Raw genomic sequence first — 18,809 nt, 5'->3', positions numbered from 1 at the left:
TTATGGACGATCCCTAACCCGTAAACCCGTAATCCGATTGCTGCTATCGTCGATACTGTCCTAGAAATCGTAACAACCCTCGGAACTGGTCGTCGTATCTGTATTGGTGGTCGCCGTCGTGGCCGTCGAAGTCGCCATCGACACCGTCGCCGTTGTCATCACCGGCTCTTCCTCCTCATCCTCCTCATCCTTCTCCAGATCGGCAACAGTCGTCGAGTCTTCACTGATCGCCTCGCCGTGATGTCGGCTCCTCATCACCCGGAAGTTGAAAGCCTCTTCGCCCGCCTCCACGCCGTCGTACTGATTCCGGTAGAAGATCAAACAGCTCTGCTTGTCGCCGGCGCTGTTCTCCGACTACGTCACCGTGATCAGACTGTTCTTCGACGAGCTACGCTTGTGGTTGCAGAAGTTTTTCTCGCTTCCTTCGTCGCTCAGCTGTTCCCACGTCTTGAAGATGTTGGGATTGACTTTGCCGACCAACCGGCACTTGCCGTCGGCTTCATCCGAGGTCTTCAGAGGGCTCCCCTTTGACTGGAACGCGATCTTCTTTGGCTTTGGCACGATCAGCGACTCCTTTTCGCCTTCGCCGATCTCCTCCTTGGCATCCAGCAGTTCGATCGAGTTGTCGTCGACGTACTCGACATCGACCTCTCGGTTTCGTTCCTTGCCGATGCTGGACGAGACACTACAGTAGACTACGTTCTCTTCTTCGTCCATCAGGAGTATGGGATGCTTGTAGGCCAGGACCAATTGCTGATGTTCGTCGTGGGGACCGGATGGAGGGAGTTTGGAGTTGAAGATGGCCGGCGCCTGTTGGCTTCGGCTTTTGGCAGCGAGGTATTCCGCGATCAGGTCTCGGGAGGGAGCAGGGGTAACGGCGGTCGATGAAGAATGCGACTCGATCGTTGTGATGGTGGTTACGGACGAAGGTGAAGAATCGGCCGAAGACGATGACGAGGGTGAACTTGAGCGAGGCGGATGACGTCCGATGGTGGTGACCGGCGAGGATGAGGTTATGATCAAGGCCGGAGCGGTTACGGTTCGAGGCGTGACTATGGTTGGGATATTGCTGGCGAAGCGACCACGCGGTGGCGACACTTTGGCGCTGTTGATCTCTAGCGGCGGCATCAGCGTTGGTTTGGTCACACGGAAAGTGTTGGTTCTTCGGGCCTTTAGTTTGTTCGGGACGAGGTAAAAAAAAAAGAAAAGAGAAAATAGGGAAAAAAGATATTGTAGTCCGATTGGGTGGGAAATGTGGCGTCTAATTTGATAACTGAGGAGTAAAGATGAGTGAGTGAGAGCAGTACAACTGGCAACAAATAAGATGAATTGAATAGTTGTGCAACAACAAAATGCATCAAACAATGAGCTCAACTAAGGTAACAGAGAGTAGAAGGAAAATGGTGAAGGGTGTAGAGTGCGATGCAGTTTCTGAGGAAATACTATGCGATATTAGCGTGCCCCATCACCAACACGGGCTCGATACGGAGTTCTTGTAGCTTTTTGGCTTTCCTATAGTACGCATGCTTCCTACCAAACGTTCATAAACAAAGTTTTCGTCATCCAGCTGGGCGTACGGTCGTCCTTCGAAAGGATGGACAACGTTCGGTCCCTTACAATTGCAATTGATTCCTCTGAGAACTACTGAAGTGTTGATCATCTTAGCATAAGTAGAGGGCAGTTACTCTAACGGTAGGCGACATTGGTCTACGAACACAAGCGACATCACACAATTCCAACGTGGACGAGATATCCTAACCTCAAAAAAAGGGGTGGCCATATTTTCGAACAGTCCCGGAAATGTGTGTGATGCTTGCCGAGTTTGCATAGGAATCGTGTAAGTTCGAGTTTGCTCTCTCTCTCTCAAGATCGTTACTTAGCCTTTCATTCGAGGGATTTTTGCAAATGGGTGCAACTGAAAAGAGAAACAAAGTCTAGTGGTAAGTAAAACTAAAAGCATCAGTGGTTACGAGCTACTAGAGGAGGGACTATGGTCACGATAAACGCCTATATGAACAGCTAACTTTGAACGAAGCCGACGACTACAGTGGAGAACTAATCTTTGCAGAAAACATACGTTAAGAAGCCAGGCTACAGGGAACGGAAACGGTTAGTAAATTGTTAGATATTTACATTGTTAGAACAGAAATTATCAGTAATAGTGTGGTAAAATGGAAAAAAAATAAATTAACTTGCGTATTATTCTCAGCTACATTGTTAAGGATAACGCCGATTCACACGAATCTATTCATTATGCGAGACGAACCTTGTGTGCTTATTAACACAAGAACAGTCGCGCTATAAGAACTCAGAGTCGTTTGGCTTGTACAGTCCGACGACAATTAATCAATAAGATTGATCATCTTATCGATCAACTGTCAAACGACACAATCCAATTGTCAGATCATCTGATTACTCTCAGGAAGCGAGTATAATAGAAATCGTTCGTGTTTCTCTTCTGGGAAAGAGCTCATTTCTCAGCATGATGATTGTATTTACAAAAAATAGAGGATCACAATTTTACAAGTGCTAATGGTCGCTATAATCAAGCTTACTTTCTGGTAGGAATCGAACAATCTATCTTCTGACTTGTGCCATCTGGCAGATAATCGATAAGTTCGATTTCGATGATCCTATCGATCAAGTGTCAACCATCACGCTGAAAAATTCCTTATCAGCACTCGTGTTGGAAATTGCCAACTAAGTTCAGAGGTTCCGTAATAATAATTCCGGAAACTGAGTTTTGGTTCCAATCCGATTTTCCTGCGAAGAATTAATATGTTTTAACGAATTCATCTTGTGTTCATTGAACAGTATAACGTTTGCTTAAATTTAAGTTCAATCTGTGTGTTTTATATAATAATTTATCATTTAAATTGTCTTTTTCGTTGACTTACGTTTAGTCATGTTTTCGTGTCGAATCCAATCCGTACAGTCTTTGAACCAGTCTAATGTCTAGTCGAAGAACCAGTTAATGTAATAGAGATGTAATCTGTTCGCTAGCCGTACTATGAACCGTACTGTAATGTTTAAGATAGTTTTTAACAAAGGCATAGTTTTAATGATTAATCTAACTTTACCACATTAACTCATAAAGTTTACTAATTACTTTAGGTTAAGTGCATGATTGCCCTCCGGCGAGTAGTTTCCTGCAGAATCACACTAATATTACTCTCAACAATTACTTCGTCATCTACATAGATACTACCTCTTAAATGAAGCTAATGAATGTAAGTAATTAATATACAGGGTGTTTGGTTCCATGTTTTTAATAATTGGAGGGTAGATAGGTCTCCATGAGATATGGAAAAGTGCCCATGGAACATAGGGTCGCAAATCACTGCTAAGTGAGTTATTCACGATTTTAAGATTTTCAACTTGTTCATCTTTGGAACCACATATCTAATTAACTATGCGTCATACATTTAATCTCAGCGCATGAATCGAAAGCTTATGATCTAATCTATCTTAGTTTCTTAGACGTAATTTTTTGTAGAAAATGATTCAAAGGCTCAAATTACGAAAAGTTTGCAAAAAGTGACGGAAAAATCAGCATTTTTCAACGAATTTTTATGAATTTTATTAAAATTGTCGTAATTAATGTTAAAAAAATTCTTCTACAAAATATGCATTAACTTGTTAGCTACCAAAGTGTCTTTGAGAGCAAAAGTGTATCTCTTGTAGATTCGTCACAATATCATGTTGAAAGTTGTGCTTCAAAGAGCAAAAAAATCAAAATAAATATCGGCTGATAACTCTATTCGTTCGTCCGTTCGTGTGTTGATGCCTCCGCGTGTGGATGAAGTGCTCGGAAACGACAGATGTCGGTCGTGCCGAAGCGAAGGGGAAATGAAATCGCTTCGCAACATGCGCCATTTTTTCTTCTCTTCGCGGCGTTTGGTTTGCAAACAGACACATAAATAGATTTAGTGCGGTCGCCGCACGCCCACCGCAGTAGCGAAAGTGCGTTCATAAAGACTGATCCCTTTAAATTCCTCGCACTAGTAGCCAGGTTTGCCACATATACAGATTTATCTGTATTTTACAGATTTCCTCGAATATTTTGTGACCAAGAATTTGTATATACAGATTACAGATTTTGTGGAAAAATCAAGGATGGAAATCTAGTGATCATGACAAAATCCATGATGCCTCGCGTTGTTCTTTATCGTGCGATCATAGCAACAACGATTAACTTTTTGTCGTCAAGTTATCACAACAAACTACGCTCCGCGAATAATGCATCATGTTGCATGTGTGCAAGCGATTAACTGTTCGCGAATAAAAGTTTAATCATTCTGAGGATTTTTCCACTTTTACTTAATGATCTACCTCCATATATGCTGTTTGTGATTCTAAAACCAATCGGACATTGGTTGAGTGATAAATAATAGCGCGAATGCGGCATGATTCAAGTTGATCGCTACTTGTAACAATATCCGATAAAACCTTTGTCCCACGACAAACAGTGCATCTGATGCTTCGTATATCGGCTCTACGCGCGCGTAATGAGGTGTTGAAATCATGCTGCTGCGAGAGTAACGGCCCTCTTAGATTATTCCAATTCTATGTTGTTGATCGCTAGAGACGATTTTTTTCCATCCTTGGGAAAAATACAAATATACAGATTCTGTATACAGAATTTGGCCAAAATTATACAGATTTATACAGATTTTTGAGAAAACTGGAAAATTCTATTTTTGAAAGCCCTAAAATTTAATCTTTGATGTGACAATTCCGCAAAGTGTATACAAATGATTGGTATTTCATGAATATCTTTCATAATTTTAACTTCTACCCTAATTTTTAGGCATACAGATTTAAAATACAGATATTTTGTTCTAGGATACAGAAATACAGATAATTGAAGGAAAAAATACAGATTTAAATGTGGCAACCCTGCTAGTAGCTGAGCTACGGTGCAGAGCAGATGGGGGGTGCGCTTGCGCGTGTAGCGAGGACTCAATTTATGCATTTCTCGCCTATGACGTGGAACTTTTGATGCATTTTGAAGGGTTTTAGGTCGTCTATTATTTACATAGAGGTGGACAAGGGAGAGTAGAATTTATGACGTGCCATTCACGCCGTTGTAAAAGTACAACACTACCAAGTAAACCTCGCCCGTGATACACAGCACGAGCGAGGTGAATTCTTAGGTTCAATAAAGTAATTTAGGTATCGCACTAATGCTCAGCGTGAACTGTTGTAGCAGCAGGATGAAATATCTCACAAAATTAGTGACCGTCTATCCTACTACAGCTTGGTTTTCTGTATAAGGTTGCTTACAAATTATGTTCAATAGATCAATAATCTCTCAGTTAACTATTTTTATAAAAACAAATAATAGACCTACATGTAATATTTCATATAATTTTCAGTGTCGTATCCAGAAAATTGCTCAGGGGAGACGAACGACGCAAAAAAAGTGGATATTTTTACAAAAATTGGGATGGCTTAAGACGGTTCAACCACATCATTTTGTTTTTCTTTTATCCAGCAAAATAATAGAATAACTGCATAAAATTAAGAATTTCTTTTGAAATTGAGACTTTGGCAGTTTAATAGGTTCTATGTGCAGTCACAACAATTAAAAGTCACAATTTGTAGATCAGTACTTTTCTTAAAAAAAAGCCTGAAGCCTTGCAATGTTTGTATTATGAAATCAAATATTTTGAAAAAAAAAAATCAAATAATTCATCAAATTCCAACATTTTTACTTCATTATTGAAACAATTTATGATAGATTGAACAAAAACGACGCAATTTTATCAAGCAGGTTGATGCGGTTCTTGTACAAGAATAATAAATATATAAATAAACCTTTTGTTATGCTCTAAATCAAATAGTAATCAGATCAGTACCCAAATTTTTGTAGTTCAAAATTTCATTTTTTTGTCTCTCTGTTGAGTTACTGAGTCTTATTTTTTTTAATTTGAATTAAAAACCAAGAGAAGTGTGAATTTTGAACGATAACATTTGAAATATTTGCAGTTTGCTCTAATAGATGGAAATTTAGAAATCAAATTGAATATAATTTAACAATTAAATGTATTAAAATGAACTTAAAACAGTCACAGTCACAATTAGAAATTGAAGCTCTTTCCAAACTTTAGTCAAGTTTTAATCATCAAGTTAACTGTAACTCTAGCGATGGCAAAATCACTTGAAATTTGACTCATGGAACATATTCAAGGCATAAATGTGTATGATTTTACACGAATTAAATTAAAAAAAAAATACCTGCTGGAAACCCACCAAAACCCGGAAATATGAGAATATGTCATTTTTCAAACAAAACTAGTTTCATGTTATTTAAAGCTCCCACAGCAATTTACGGATGCTAATGGTTGTCACTATGGCAAGCCTGTAAAATTTCGTGAAGGGAAATATCCTTCATTATTTTAGTAACAGAACCTCCGAAATGTCAAGAAGGCGAAAGTGTAAACACGACACGTAGCAAAACATTTTTTGGGATGAACAATATTTCATTAATAGTATGTCTCACTATCAAGAACTTTGGTGATCACTAAAGCCTCTCACTAATTTGAATTTCAAATCCAAATTTTTAATTTTAATAATAAAATTCAATTCACATTTTCAAAACTGAATAAGCCAAACATGCTTTTAAGAGCGTTTTTCGTATTTCAAGTAGTTTCACACCAAAAACTTACTCCAAAACCCACTAAGGTGGAGAGGGAGGGAGAGATGACCCTCAAACACACCCCCTCCCACTGATCACTTGTTTCTGTTTTGTAGACAATATGATCTTAATTTTCTTTCTGGCGTTATGTCCCAACTGAGACAGAGCTCTGCTCCTCAGCTTAGTGTACTTATGAGCACTTACATAGTTGTTAACTGAAAGGTTTTCTCAGCCAAAGTTGCTGTTTTGTATGTGTATATGGGCAGAGGCATATACGTTTTAAATATTTTATATGGGACAAAGTCCACGAGACCCCTCCCAGCTCTGAAATTCTTTGGAAATGAGCATGTAGCTTAAGGACAGCCATAAAAGCACTGCAATATTAAATAAATGAAAAAAAAACTCTAGTGGAATTGAATGGTATAGTACTAGATTCGGGTTTTCTTTTATTTATAGGTATTCCATTAAACAGATTTAATACACAATATTCTTAATTTTTCTCATGATCTCAATTAAATGCTTTTCACACAAAACAAAAGCATGATTACTGCATTCAGATGAAAATATTAATTTAGAAAATATTCAAGATCTATCCTGCAATTTTCAAGTTGTTCCAATAATTTCTCCAAAAATTCCTTCAGGAATTCTTTCAGTTAATGTTCTCAGGAGTTTCCCAGGGATACCTTCAAACTGAGACCACTTGAGGAATTCTTTGTCGGCCAATACCAGGCTGGTTTTTGGGAGGGCCGATCCGACAACGAATCAGATATTACCAGATACATCTTGCAAATGAACTTAGATAAATTCTTGGAGTATAACTAGCAGACTCACGATCTGTTTGGATTGGAGACGAGGTGTCAATGTCGTGTGTGAATTTAGATGGAAGCAAGGAGACGCACTTTGGAATTCATTGTTCAACATTGCACTCCAGGGTGATATTAGGAGACCAGCGAGCAAAGAAATGACACTATCATGACACGGTCACATCTTCTTCTTCTTCTTGACATTACGTCCTCACTGGGACAGAGCCTGATTCTCAGCTTAGTGTTCTTATGAGCACTACCACAGTGATTAACTGAGAGCTTTCTTTGCCAAAGTTATCATTTTCGCATTCGTATATCGGGTAGCAGGTACGATGATACTTTATGCGCAGAGAAGTCAAGGAAATTTCCATTACGAAAAGATGCTGGACCAACCGGGAATCGAACCGAGACACCTTCAGCATGGCTTTACTTTGTAGCCGCGGACTCTAACCACTCGGCTAAGGAAGGCCTACGGTCACATATGGTCCTTGGTCTTGTGGACGATATCGGCCTTATTTAATTCGATCGCAGGTCAGTGGAGGAGGTTTTCGAGGCTCTGAAGAATCTGAATATCTCCAAGAATTCGTTGAGGAATATCTGCAAAACATCCTTCTGTAATATTTTTAGGGATCACCCCTGATACTCCTTCAAGAATTATTTTATGAATTTCTCCAGAAATTGTTTGATAAATTCTGGCAAATTTTTTTTCAGGGATTTCCTATGAGATACATCAAAGGATTCCTCTAGGAACTCCTCTAAAATTTCTTTGGGGATTTCGCGGATTTCACCTAGCACTCCTTCTCTTAGGAATTCCACTAGGGATTTATTCAGAATTTCCTCCAAAGATTTTAACAGGAATTCTTCCAAAGATTCTATCAGGAATACCTCTTTGAATGCCTCCAGAAATATTTACATTTTTTTTTCTTTTTTAACGTGAATTTTAACATATATGGCTAGTTCTTTACTCATACAGAAAAATATTTAAAAGGATTTCTCGTAAAATACTTCCAGAGCTCCCTCCAGGAATTCCTTAAATTACATTCCTTCAGCATTTTCTCCAGAAATACCACCAAGAATACCTAGAAGAGTTTCTCTAAGGATTCCTCTAAAAATACGTCCAAGGTTTCCTCCACGAACTACACAAGAAATAACTTTAAAATTCTACTAAGAATAGCTCCAGGGATTCTTTAGGATTAACTTCATGGTTTCTTCCAGGCCAGTTATAAACCCATGAATCCCTACTGGAAAACGTTCAAAGATTTCTTCAGAAATATCCTACCTCCATGAATATCTCAAAAGATTGCTCCATGTAAACTATGAAGATTTCCTTCAGGGAGTCTTTCTGGAATTCTGTTTAAACTTTTCTTCGGTGACTCCTGCAGGCATTCCTCTAAAGAGTTCCTCCAAGAATTCCAAGAAACCATGAAGTTAATCCTAAAGAATCCCTGGAGCTATTCTTAGTAGAATTTTAAAGTTATTTCTTGTGTAGATCGTGGAGGAAACCTTGGACGTATTTTTAGAGGAATCCTTAGAGAAACTCTTGGAGGTATTCTTGGTGGTATTTCTGGAGAAATTGCTGAAGGAATGTATTTTAAGGAATTCCTGGAGGGAGCTCTGGAAGTATTTTACGAGAAATCCCTGTAAATATTTCTGGAGGCATTCAAAGAGGTATTCCTGATAGAATCTTTGGAAGAATTCCTGTTAAAATCTTTGGAGGAAATTCTGAACAAATCCCTAGTGGAATTCCTAAGAGAAGGAGTGCTATGTGAAATCCGCGAAATCCCCGAAGAAATTTTAGAGTTCCTAGAGCAGTGATTCTCATGGTATCAGAAGGAGTTTGTAGAAGATTTCTTCATGAAGCTACTATGGACATAGTCACATTTACTGCGCTGCTCAGTTATTTTTACCAGATTATAGTATGTATAACAGATTTTTGTAGTCGGTTGAAAATCGTTGGTGCAGTTCTTAATTCTACCATGGATTCAGTAGATTATACAACAAAATTTGTTTGCGTGCAGCAATTGCGTGGCAGCTTGGGATCTACGATCACTACCACATCGTTGATCTCTATTGGTTTGGTGTCGGTGAACCACTTGGTTCGCCGGGTTGTTTCCGGAAGATAATCGGTGATCCACCGCTTCCAAAACCGATTGGCTTGGACTTGGGACAGGCGCCAGCATTGTCGTAGTGTCTCCTCACGATCATCGATGGTGCAGAGTGGTTTCACTCCATTAGACGATCCAAGCAAGAAGTGGTTGGGCGTTAGTGCTGGAGCGGAGTCGTCGTCTACGGGGACGTGGGTCAATGGTCGAGAGTTTACGGTGTTTTCTATTTCGGTAAGTAGATTTCGCAGTATCTCGTCTGACAGCTTTCTCATTGGTAGGATTGCCATTAAATTATTTTTTACACTGCCAATCAGGCGTTCCCAACTGCCACCCATGTGTGGTGAAGAAGGTGGAAGAAACTGCCATGTAGTGTCTGCGTCAACGAATTCCTTCATCAGTTCTTCTTGGTCGACGGTGAGTGTCGCTTCCTTCATCTCCCGATTCGCTCCTATAAAATTCGTCCCCCGGTCACTGTGAATTGTTCTCCCTCTTCGCGATATAAAATTACGCAGCGCCATGATGCACGAGTCGGTGCTGAGAGAATGGACGACTTCGATGTGAATTGCACGAGTCGTGAGGCAAGTGGCCAGCATACCCCAACGCTTTTCCACTCGGCGGCCGAGGATTTTGAGAGTAGGGATGAGAGCGATTGTGATGTACAGAATCTGCGTGATAAGATTAAAAATGAAATACTTCTCTCCGTGCATGAGAAAAAATATATTTCAGTGTTGCATAATGTGAGCGCTCAATCCTACGTACGATGAGCTTTTCATTTGACGTGTGCGATAGCGTGAGCTTTAGCTTTCGTTTGAATCGGGTCGAAAATGATTCGAACACACACAGCTTTGATTGTTGATGAATGTGTTGATGAATGCGAGAATGATATGTGCGCTCAATGGATTCATTGCGAATGATGAAGCGAGAGCATATGATTTTACGAACGGGTGCGATAGAGAGAGTGTGGATGATTGACGAGGGATATATGTATAGGTGGCAAACACGTAGCACGGGTGTTCGGTTTGTAGAGCATCAATAATTCAGTTTGTTAGCAGATTTTGCGACGAACGCATTCGTCTTAAATTTTCCGAAAAGTGATTCGGTGAGCGTCAGTTACCACAATGGCGTAATTCGGTAGGCTTTTTTTTTGGTTAAATACAGTTTTTTCTGGAGCAACGGTTCTCCAAGTTAAAGTAATTAGAAGTGAAATGTCTTCTGTAGAGTCTCACCGGAGCTACAGATCTCCGAAGATGAATTTTCCGGATCGACAGGTATCCGATGATACATTTGCCGGAACGACAGGTTTCCGTGCTTAAAAGTTACGAAGCGACAGGTCTTCGAGTTATTTGCTTGGAGCGACAGGTCTCCTTAATTAAATATTTCGAAGCGACAGGTCTTCGAAGATGTTTTCTCGGATCGACAGGTATCCGATGACAACTTCGCCGGAGCGACAGGTCTCCGCGCTTGAAATAAATCCGAAGCGACAGGTCTTCGAGCGAGTCTTGGTAGCAACAGGTCTATGGTTTAAATCAGACTGCGTTTGGAATAATTTTGGATTGGATTACGATTAAACATAGATTTTTTGATTGTATTGAGCTTTGATTGTATTTCGATTGGATTGGATTTCGATCGGAGCCGAATCGGATTTGGAGTAAACGTGCATTGGATTTGAATTGGATTTGGATTTGGAATGGATTAGGATAGGATTCTGGATTGCATTGAATTTGATCCACATTGAATTTGGAATGGATTTGGATTGGATTAAATAGCAATTGGATTGGATTGCAATTGGATTGGATTTTGATTGAATTTATAATGGATTATATTTATAAATATATTTGTATTTCTAAATGATTGGGTTTGGATTGGATTTCTATTAAATTCGAATTGGATTTAATTTGAATTCAATTTGGATAGGATTGGATTGAGTTTGGAATATATTTAGATTCAAATTGGATTTGGATTGGGTCAGATTGGATTGAATATGGATTGCAACTGGATTGGATTTGGATTGGATTTTGATTAAATTTAGATTGGATTAGATTGAAATTACGATTTTTATTTCGGTTGGATTTGAATTGGATTCCGATTGAATTCAATTTGGATTTGGACTGAATTTGGAAAGGATTTGGATTTGAATTGGATTGGAGTAGATTTCAATAGGATTTTTGATTGGATTTGATCTGAACATAATTTGGAATGGATTCGGATTGGATTTGTATTGTATTGAATATGGATTGCAATTGAATTGGATTAACATTGGTTTCGATTGGATTGGATTTAAATAAAGATTTATATTTCGATTGCATTGGATTTATATTCGATTGGATTTTGATTGAATTCGAGTCGGATTTTAACTGAATTTGGATTGTTTGATGGAGATTTGGATTGCATTTACGATTGGATTTGGAGTGGATTTGAATTGAATTTACTAGAATGACTAGAATGAAACTGACACAGTAATAATTGGAAATAGTTTGAAAGGAAATGTGAAATAGAATTTGGTTGTCTTTGTCGGATAACTGTGATTCAAATCGGATTCCGATGATGAAAATGCATCAGATTCGAAGATAGTTTGGTCAAAAACAAAGATAGTATTCAGAGGATTGTTTTTTTTTTTTGACTTGAAATGAAGTGAAACGTATTTGATAATTTTTCGGTTTACATGGTATTGCATTTAAATTGGAATTGTTTTGTATCAATCAGATTTTGATTGCGTTTAAATTAGAACATGATTTAATTTGAATGCGAATTGAATTGAATTTGGAATTGATTTGACCTAAATTTGGTTTGGAACTGGATTTGATTTGTATTTGAATCGGATTGGATTTGGATCAGATTAAATTGTATTGAGTGTGGGTTGAACTAAATTTGGATGAGTTCTGAACAGTAATTTGATTGGATTTGATAAGATTTCTATTGGATTTGAATCGAATGTTGATTAAATTTGGGTTTGACTTTAATTTTATTTGGATTGGAGTTGCATTAGATTTGGATTCAACTGGATTCAAACTGAGTTGAATTTTGATCGGATTTAGATCTAATTCGGTAAGATTCAAATTGCATTTAAATCGAATTTGGGTTGGCTTGAGTTTTGATTGGATTGGTTTTCAATTGGATTGGATTTGGATTAGATTGGGTTGGATTGGATTAGGATTGGAGTTGGATTTGATTCGAGTTTAGATTGTATTGGATATGCATTTTAATTGGAATTGGACCAATTTGGATTTGAATCGGAGTTGCATTGGAGTTGGATTATACTTGGATTGGAATTGGATCATATTTGTATAGGATTTGCATTGACTTTGAATTGGATTGGATTTTTTTCGTATTCGGATTGGATTTGGTTGAATGTGAATTAGATTTGTATTGAACTTGCATTGGACTTGGATTAGATTTGGAATGTATTGGATAGGATTGAATTTGATTTGGATTAGAGTTGCATTGGATTTAGATTATATTTGAAAAAGATATGTTTTGTATTTGATTTGGAATGGATATAATTTGAACTGAAGAGTTAGATTCGATTTTAATTGGATAGAATTTTATATTGGATATTGATTTTAATTGGATTGGGAATTGGTTTGGATTTGATATATTTGATTCGGATTTGGATTGGGTTGGATATAGATTGGATTTGGATTGGTTTTGGACTGGATTTGATTTGGAGTTCATTTGCATTATACTAGGATTTGGAATGGATATGATTTGGACTGGATTTTGATCGGTTTGAATTGAATTTAGATCGTATTTGGAGTGGATTTGGATTGGATTTAATTTGGACAGAATTGTATATTGGATTTTGATTTTATTGGATTTAAATTGGATTCGATTGGATTTGTATTGGGATTTGATTGGATTTAGATGGAATGTGGATATGATTCGAATTTGGATTGGTTTGGATTTGGATTAGTTTTGGATCGGATTTAGATTTGAATCGGTTTGAATTGGATTTACATCGAATTTGGTTTAGATTTGGATTGGATATTGACTGGATTGAATTTTATATTGGATTTGATTTAATTGGAATTCAATTGGATTGGAATTGGTTTGAATTCGATTGGATTTGAATTGAAATTTGATTGATTTAGATTGGATTTGGATTTGATTCGGATTTGGATTGAATTGGATTTGGACTTGTTTTGGATTGGATTTGGACTATTTAGATTCAGTTTGGGTAGTACTGTACAGTGTTGTGTTTGATTTGGATATGAATTGAATTTAGTCTATATTTGATTTGAATTTGATATGGAATGGTTTTGGATTACATTTGTGGATTACGAAGTGAATGTCCAACACGCTTAATTCAGAATGCCGAATCTCGCCTAATTTTAACCGAGATCCGCACAGCCGAGTAGTCGGCAAACAAATTTCCTGGGATCTCAGCAAATAAAAGCCGAGTATCAGTAAATCGTGCTTCGTTGCTAAGCAACCGGACAATTTGTTAGCTGAATCTCGGTTAAAATCAGGAAACCGAGATTCGCACAGCCGAGCTCGTGAAAAAAAATCTAAGTGTGAATGTAACAACAGAACGACCTATGTGATTTATCCTATGTACATATTTTTGGTCAAAACGTCGTATCTGATGTTTGTATGGATTTCAGTGTAATTTACAAATAAATTGACAAAATTTCATTTCATATATGTTCGTATACGTTGAACTCTATTACACTGCTTCCCTCTACAAGCAACACAGTGGACAAACATTGTTTCATTTTGATACAGTTTCAAAATATATTTTTACAACCTTCAAGCTCGATTTACTCGAAATGTGTGAATTGTTAGATAGGCTGTTTTGAAAAGTTACGAGAGATTTCCTTATGAATGTATATATATAATGATTAGCTGTGAGAATCTGCCATGTTATGACAATATAAATAGGAAGAAGATCGTTGAGTCACATTGAGATCAGTAAGTCTGGATTTTGAGAGTAGGGATGAGAGCGATTGTGATGTACAGAATCTGCGTGATAAGATTAAAAATGAAATACTTCTCTCCGTGCATGAGAAAAAATATATTTCAGTGTTGCATGATGTGAGCGCTCAATCCTACGTACGATGAGCTTTTCATTTGACGTGTGCGATAGCGTGAGCTTTAGCTTTCGTTTGAATCGGGTCGAAAATGATTCGAACACACACAGCTTTGATTGTTGATGAATGTGTTGATGAATGCGAGAATGATATGTGCGCTCAATGGATTCATTGCGAATGATGAAGCGAGAGCATATGATTTTACGAACGGGTGCGATAGAGAGAGTGTGGATGATTGACGAGGGATATATGTATAGGTGGCAAACACGTAGCACGGGTGTTCGGTTTGTAGAGCATCAATAATTCAGTTTGTTAGCAGATTTTGCGACGAACGCATTCGTCTTAAATTTTCCGAAAAGTGATTCGGTGAGCGTCAGTTACCACAATAAGGACCTGGGCTATTAGCCCAAGTGGATCGAACACGGACATGAGCACACGGAGCATTTGTCGTTTTGTTGGACGGTGTTCGCCTTCTAGCAGTGCTCGACCGTATCGGTCCCACCCAACCTTATAGGTAAAGGTATCCAAATCGGTACGCCACCACATACCGAGTATCTTCTCTGTAGCTAGTTCCGGTGACAAATTGAGGCTTTTTTCTTCGATGTGTTTCTCATCTAAAGTCTCGGTGACGCGTTTGAAGTTGCTAACCCAATTACGGATTTCGAAGCCACCTTCCGCATGTACCTTCCTCACTTGCTTTGCTAGCTTAATCGCTTCCTCTTCGGTCGCCACGCTCACAAGCATATCATCAACGTAGTGGCGCTTTTGGATCACTTCGACGGCTGCTGGATATTCGCCTTTAAAACGCTCGGCGTTTAAGTTTTTCACAAATTGGGCGCAACTAGGGGAGCAGCACGCTCCAAATGTCATTACCTGCAGAACGTATACGGACAAGGTTCCGTCTTCGTCATACCAGAGGAATCGCTGACATTGCTGGTCTTCCGGACGCATGAGCACCTGCAGAAACATTTCACGCACGTCTCCAGTTAGGGCAACCTGCCCTTCACGGAATTGGACTAATATGGTGAACAAGTCGCAAAGCTGATCAGGTCCCTTGAGCAAAGCTGAATTCAGAGACACACCGTGGGCTACCGCGGCAGCGTCCCACACCATCCGTATTTTCCCTGGCTTGTTGGGATTCGTAACGGGAATTACCGGAAGGTACCACGTCCGGGGAAAATTCTCGGAAAGTTCTTCTTTGGTGAGCTTCCTAGCGTAGCCCTGCTCGACGAAATCGCTGATCTTCTTGTTGAGAGCATCCGCTAGTGAAGAGTCTTTGTCCATTCGCTTTTTGAGGCAATGAAGCCGTCGGAGGGCCATCGGAAAACTGTCTTTTTTTTTTTTTTGTTTTTTTTTGTTTTTTACAAGGGGGAAATCTGCAAACAGATCCCCTGAGAAGATAACTCAGGGAATGCGGGGATGACGCACCAACGACGACCCGCTAAAACCAGCCTATGCACTGTGCATGAGCAATTCATTTAGAATTGCTCAAGTGGTGAACAGTGCATCGACATGACCCTTGGACTCAGACCCTCATCTCCCCGGAACCACCTTACGGTATTTCTTCGGGAAGGGACCAGTGCATATAGCACAACACGTGTAGCAGAAGTAGCCTAGGCAAACTGCTTCTCCTAGCCGACTTAAACAATGTTACAAGGGACCAGCCTCGGCAGGGCTAATCCTCTGCAGCCAACTCTTGGTCTACCAGTCTGACACATTTGGTATTAGTCGATGGGTCCATCTACCCTTAGTGGAGTTATCCCATTCCTGCTGCCAGCTTCTGAGCGTTTCCTCTTTACACGTGTCGCGGACTCCTCTGGTACCCCTTTGGTTGAAGCATTGAACATCTTCCTTGATGATGAGCCCGATGGGCGTCATCCCGGCTATGATGCACACTGCCTCTTTAGATACCGTCCGGTATGCACTTGCTACTCTTAAGCACATTATCCTGTACGTGCTTTCCAACCGCTTTAGGTTTCTGTTCGTTCTAAGCGCTTTTGACCAGATTGGTCCTCCATACCTTAGTATGGATAGCGCCACGCTTGCCAGCAGCTTGCGTTTGCTGGCAATTACAGCAGAGCTGTTAGACATCATCCTCGAAAGCGCCGCTATAGCCGTAGATGCCCTCTTACAGGCATATTCAACGTGGCTAGCGAAGCTCAGCTTGTCATCGATCATTACCCCAAGATGCCTAAGGGATCGCTTGGACTCTATGGTGCTATCACCTACCGAGATAAGCGCCCGTTGCTCGGACTTGCGGTTGTTGACCACCACCACCTCAGTCTTGTGACGGGCCAGTCCTAGTTTCCTAGACTTCATCCATTCCTCAACCAGGGAAATAGAGTGCGCTGCTGTCAACTCTACTTCCTCCATCGATTCACCATAGACCACTAGGGTGATATCGTCGGCGAAGCCAACAATCTTAACACCCGTCGGAAGGGGCAGCCTCAGTACGTCATCGTACATCGCATTCCATAACAGCGGGCCCAGGATTGAACCTTGAGGTACTCCCGCGGTAATTCGAACGCTTTTCTGCCCCTCCTCTGTGTCATACAGTAGAATCCTACCATCAAAATAGCTTTCTAGAAGCTTACACAACTGCACCGGTACCTTGAGGCGGTGAAGCGCGTGTGCTATTGCTTCCCAGCTTGCGCTGTTGAACGCATTCTTCACATCCAGAGTGACAACCGCGCAGTAACGGATGCCGCTCCTTTTATGCTCGATTGCCACCTCAGCTGTTTGAACGACCGACTGAATGGCGTCCAGAGTAGATTTACCTTTTCTGAATCCAAACTGGTTGTTGGACAAGCCGTCCGCACTCTCCGTATACGGTACTAGTCTGTTGAGAATCAACCTCTCCAATAACTTGCCCGTCGTATCTAGTAGACAGATAGGTCTATACGCCGACGGGTCACCTGGTGGTTTCCCCGCCTTTGGTAGTAGCAAAAGAAGATTCCTTGATCAATGCAGCGTTGCATCGTGGTTCTGAACATGTCCGGATCCGCGTTCACTGCCTCTTTTAAGACAACATTCGGGATACCATCGGGTCCCGGTGCCTTGTTTGACGCGAATGATTTCACGACTTCTGCAAGCTCTTCGTTCGTCACTCTCGCCACTTCTTCTCCTTCATCTGCCGCATACGGCGCTGGGGGCCATGGGCTTATGGGATGGTGCGGGAAGAGTACATCGATTATCGATCGCAGCAACTCGGGCGATTTCTCTTGGGGCGCTATGGCTCCTTTGGTCTTAGCCATTACCACTCTGTAGGCGTCACCCCATGGACTAGAATTGGCACTCTCGAATAGACTTTCAAAGCATGCCCGTTTTCGACTCTTGATTTCCTTTTTGAGAGCCAACTTTGCCTCTCTGAATGCTGCACCGCGTTCCTCTCTTTGTGCTTCTGTGCGTGCGCGTTGCATTCTTCGTCTAGCCCAAAGGCAGATTGCTCGAAGATTTGCAATTGATTCGCACCACCAATACACTGGCGGCCTGTTCTCTCTAGGAGGGGCTTTTCTCGGCATGGAAGCATCACACGCTCGTGATATCATAGCAACTAGCTCTTCACCGTTTAGGTCCAGAGTGTTTCGTTCGCGCCTCAGGGCTTCAGTGAATACTTCGCCGTCGAAGCGCGCTGTTTTCCATCCTCGGGCTTGGGTCGAGTTACATCGCGCTGCCTTCTGCCCGCCTGGTATTATACTATAGCGAATCGATTGATGATCGCTATGAGTATAACCGTCATCAACGCGCCAGTTCATGGTACCTAAAAGGTTAGGACTACAAAACGTCACGTCGATGATCGATTCTGCACCATTTCTGCGGAAGGTACTCACTGTACCCACATTTGCCAGCTCTACATTTAATGCGGCCAGGGATTCCAACAATAGCTGGCCTCTTTGATTGGTGCAGCGGCTACCCCACTCCACTGCCCATGCATTAAAGTCGCCAGCTATCACTACTGGCTGCCGATTAGCTAGTTCGGCCATCATCCTTCAGGAGGCTGTTGTATGCTCAGCCGGCAAACCGACCAGCCTACCTTGAGTATGCCCAAGTTCTTCGCTTTGTTGGCCTGTGCGACCGGCAGCCTAATCGCCGCCACCTGGGTGCCCTGCGGGCCCTTTCTAAGGTGGATGGCCTTACTGGCTACGTCGATGTCACACTGCTCTTTGAGGGCAGCCGAGACCTCCGCTGCATCGGTGACCTCATCCAGATTTTTACACTGGAGAGTCGCTTCAGC

General features: G+C 40.7%; 1 protein-coding gene and 1 long non-coding RNA gene across 2 annotated transcripts; both read right to left on the bottom strand.

The window, feature by feature from the left end:
- LOC110674837 lies at positions 1-2,194 on the bottom strand. The gene is made up of 2 exons (XM_021839324.1): positions 1,760-2,194; positions 1-1,170 (listed from the first exon to the last, which is right to left on the bottom strand). The coding sequence occupies exons 1-2, from the start codon at positions 1,826-1,828 to the stop codon at positions 355-357; spliced, it is 885 nt and encodes a 294-aa protein (XP_021695016.1). The 5' UTR covers positions 1,829-2,194; the 3' UTR covers positions 1-354.
- Positions 2,195-2,982: 788 nt separating this feature from the next.
- Positions 2,983-3,243, bottom strand: LOC110674434. Its single transcript, XR_002498860.1, has 3 exons — positions 3,209-3,243; positions 3,081-3,149; positions 2,983-3,020 (listed from the first exon to the last, which is right to left on the bottom strand). It is a non-coding gene; the product is annotated as an uncharacterized LOC110674434 (long non-coding RNA).
- Positions 3,244-18,809: the final 15,566 nt, after the last annotated feature.

Source organism: Aedes aegypti, chromosome 1 (assembly GCF_002204515.2).
Source record: "Aedes aegypti strain LVP_AGWG chromosome 1, AaegL5.0 Primary Assembly, whole genome shotgun sequence".
Taxonomy (NCBI): Eukaryota; Metazoa; Arthropoda; class Insecta; order Diptera; family Culicidae; genus Aedes; species Aedes aegypti.
This window is presented reverse-complemented; position numbering and strand designations above follow the sequence as displayed.

Bases quoted from the DNA above. Each gene is read 5' to 3' on its own strand.
- LOC110674837 (XM_021839324.1), bottom strand. From the start codon at position 1,828: ATGCAAACTCGGCAAGCATCACACACATTTCCGGGACTGTTCGAAAAT. The intron at 1,171-1,759 runs GTTAGGATATCT...AACAAACTAAAG, and splicing joins TGGCCACCCCTTTTTTTGAG to GCCCGAAGAACCAACACTTT.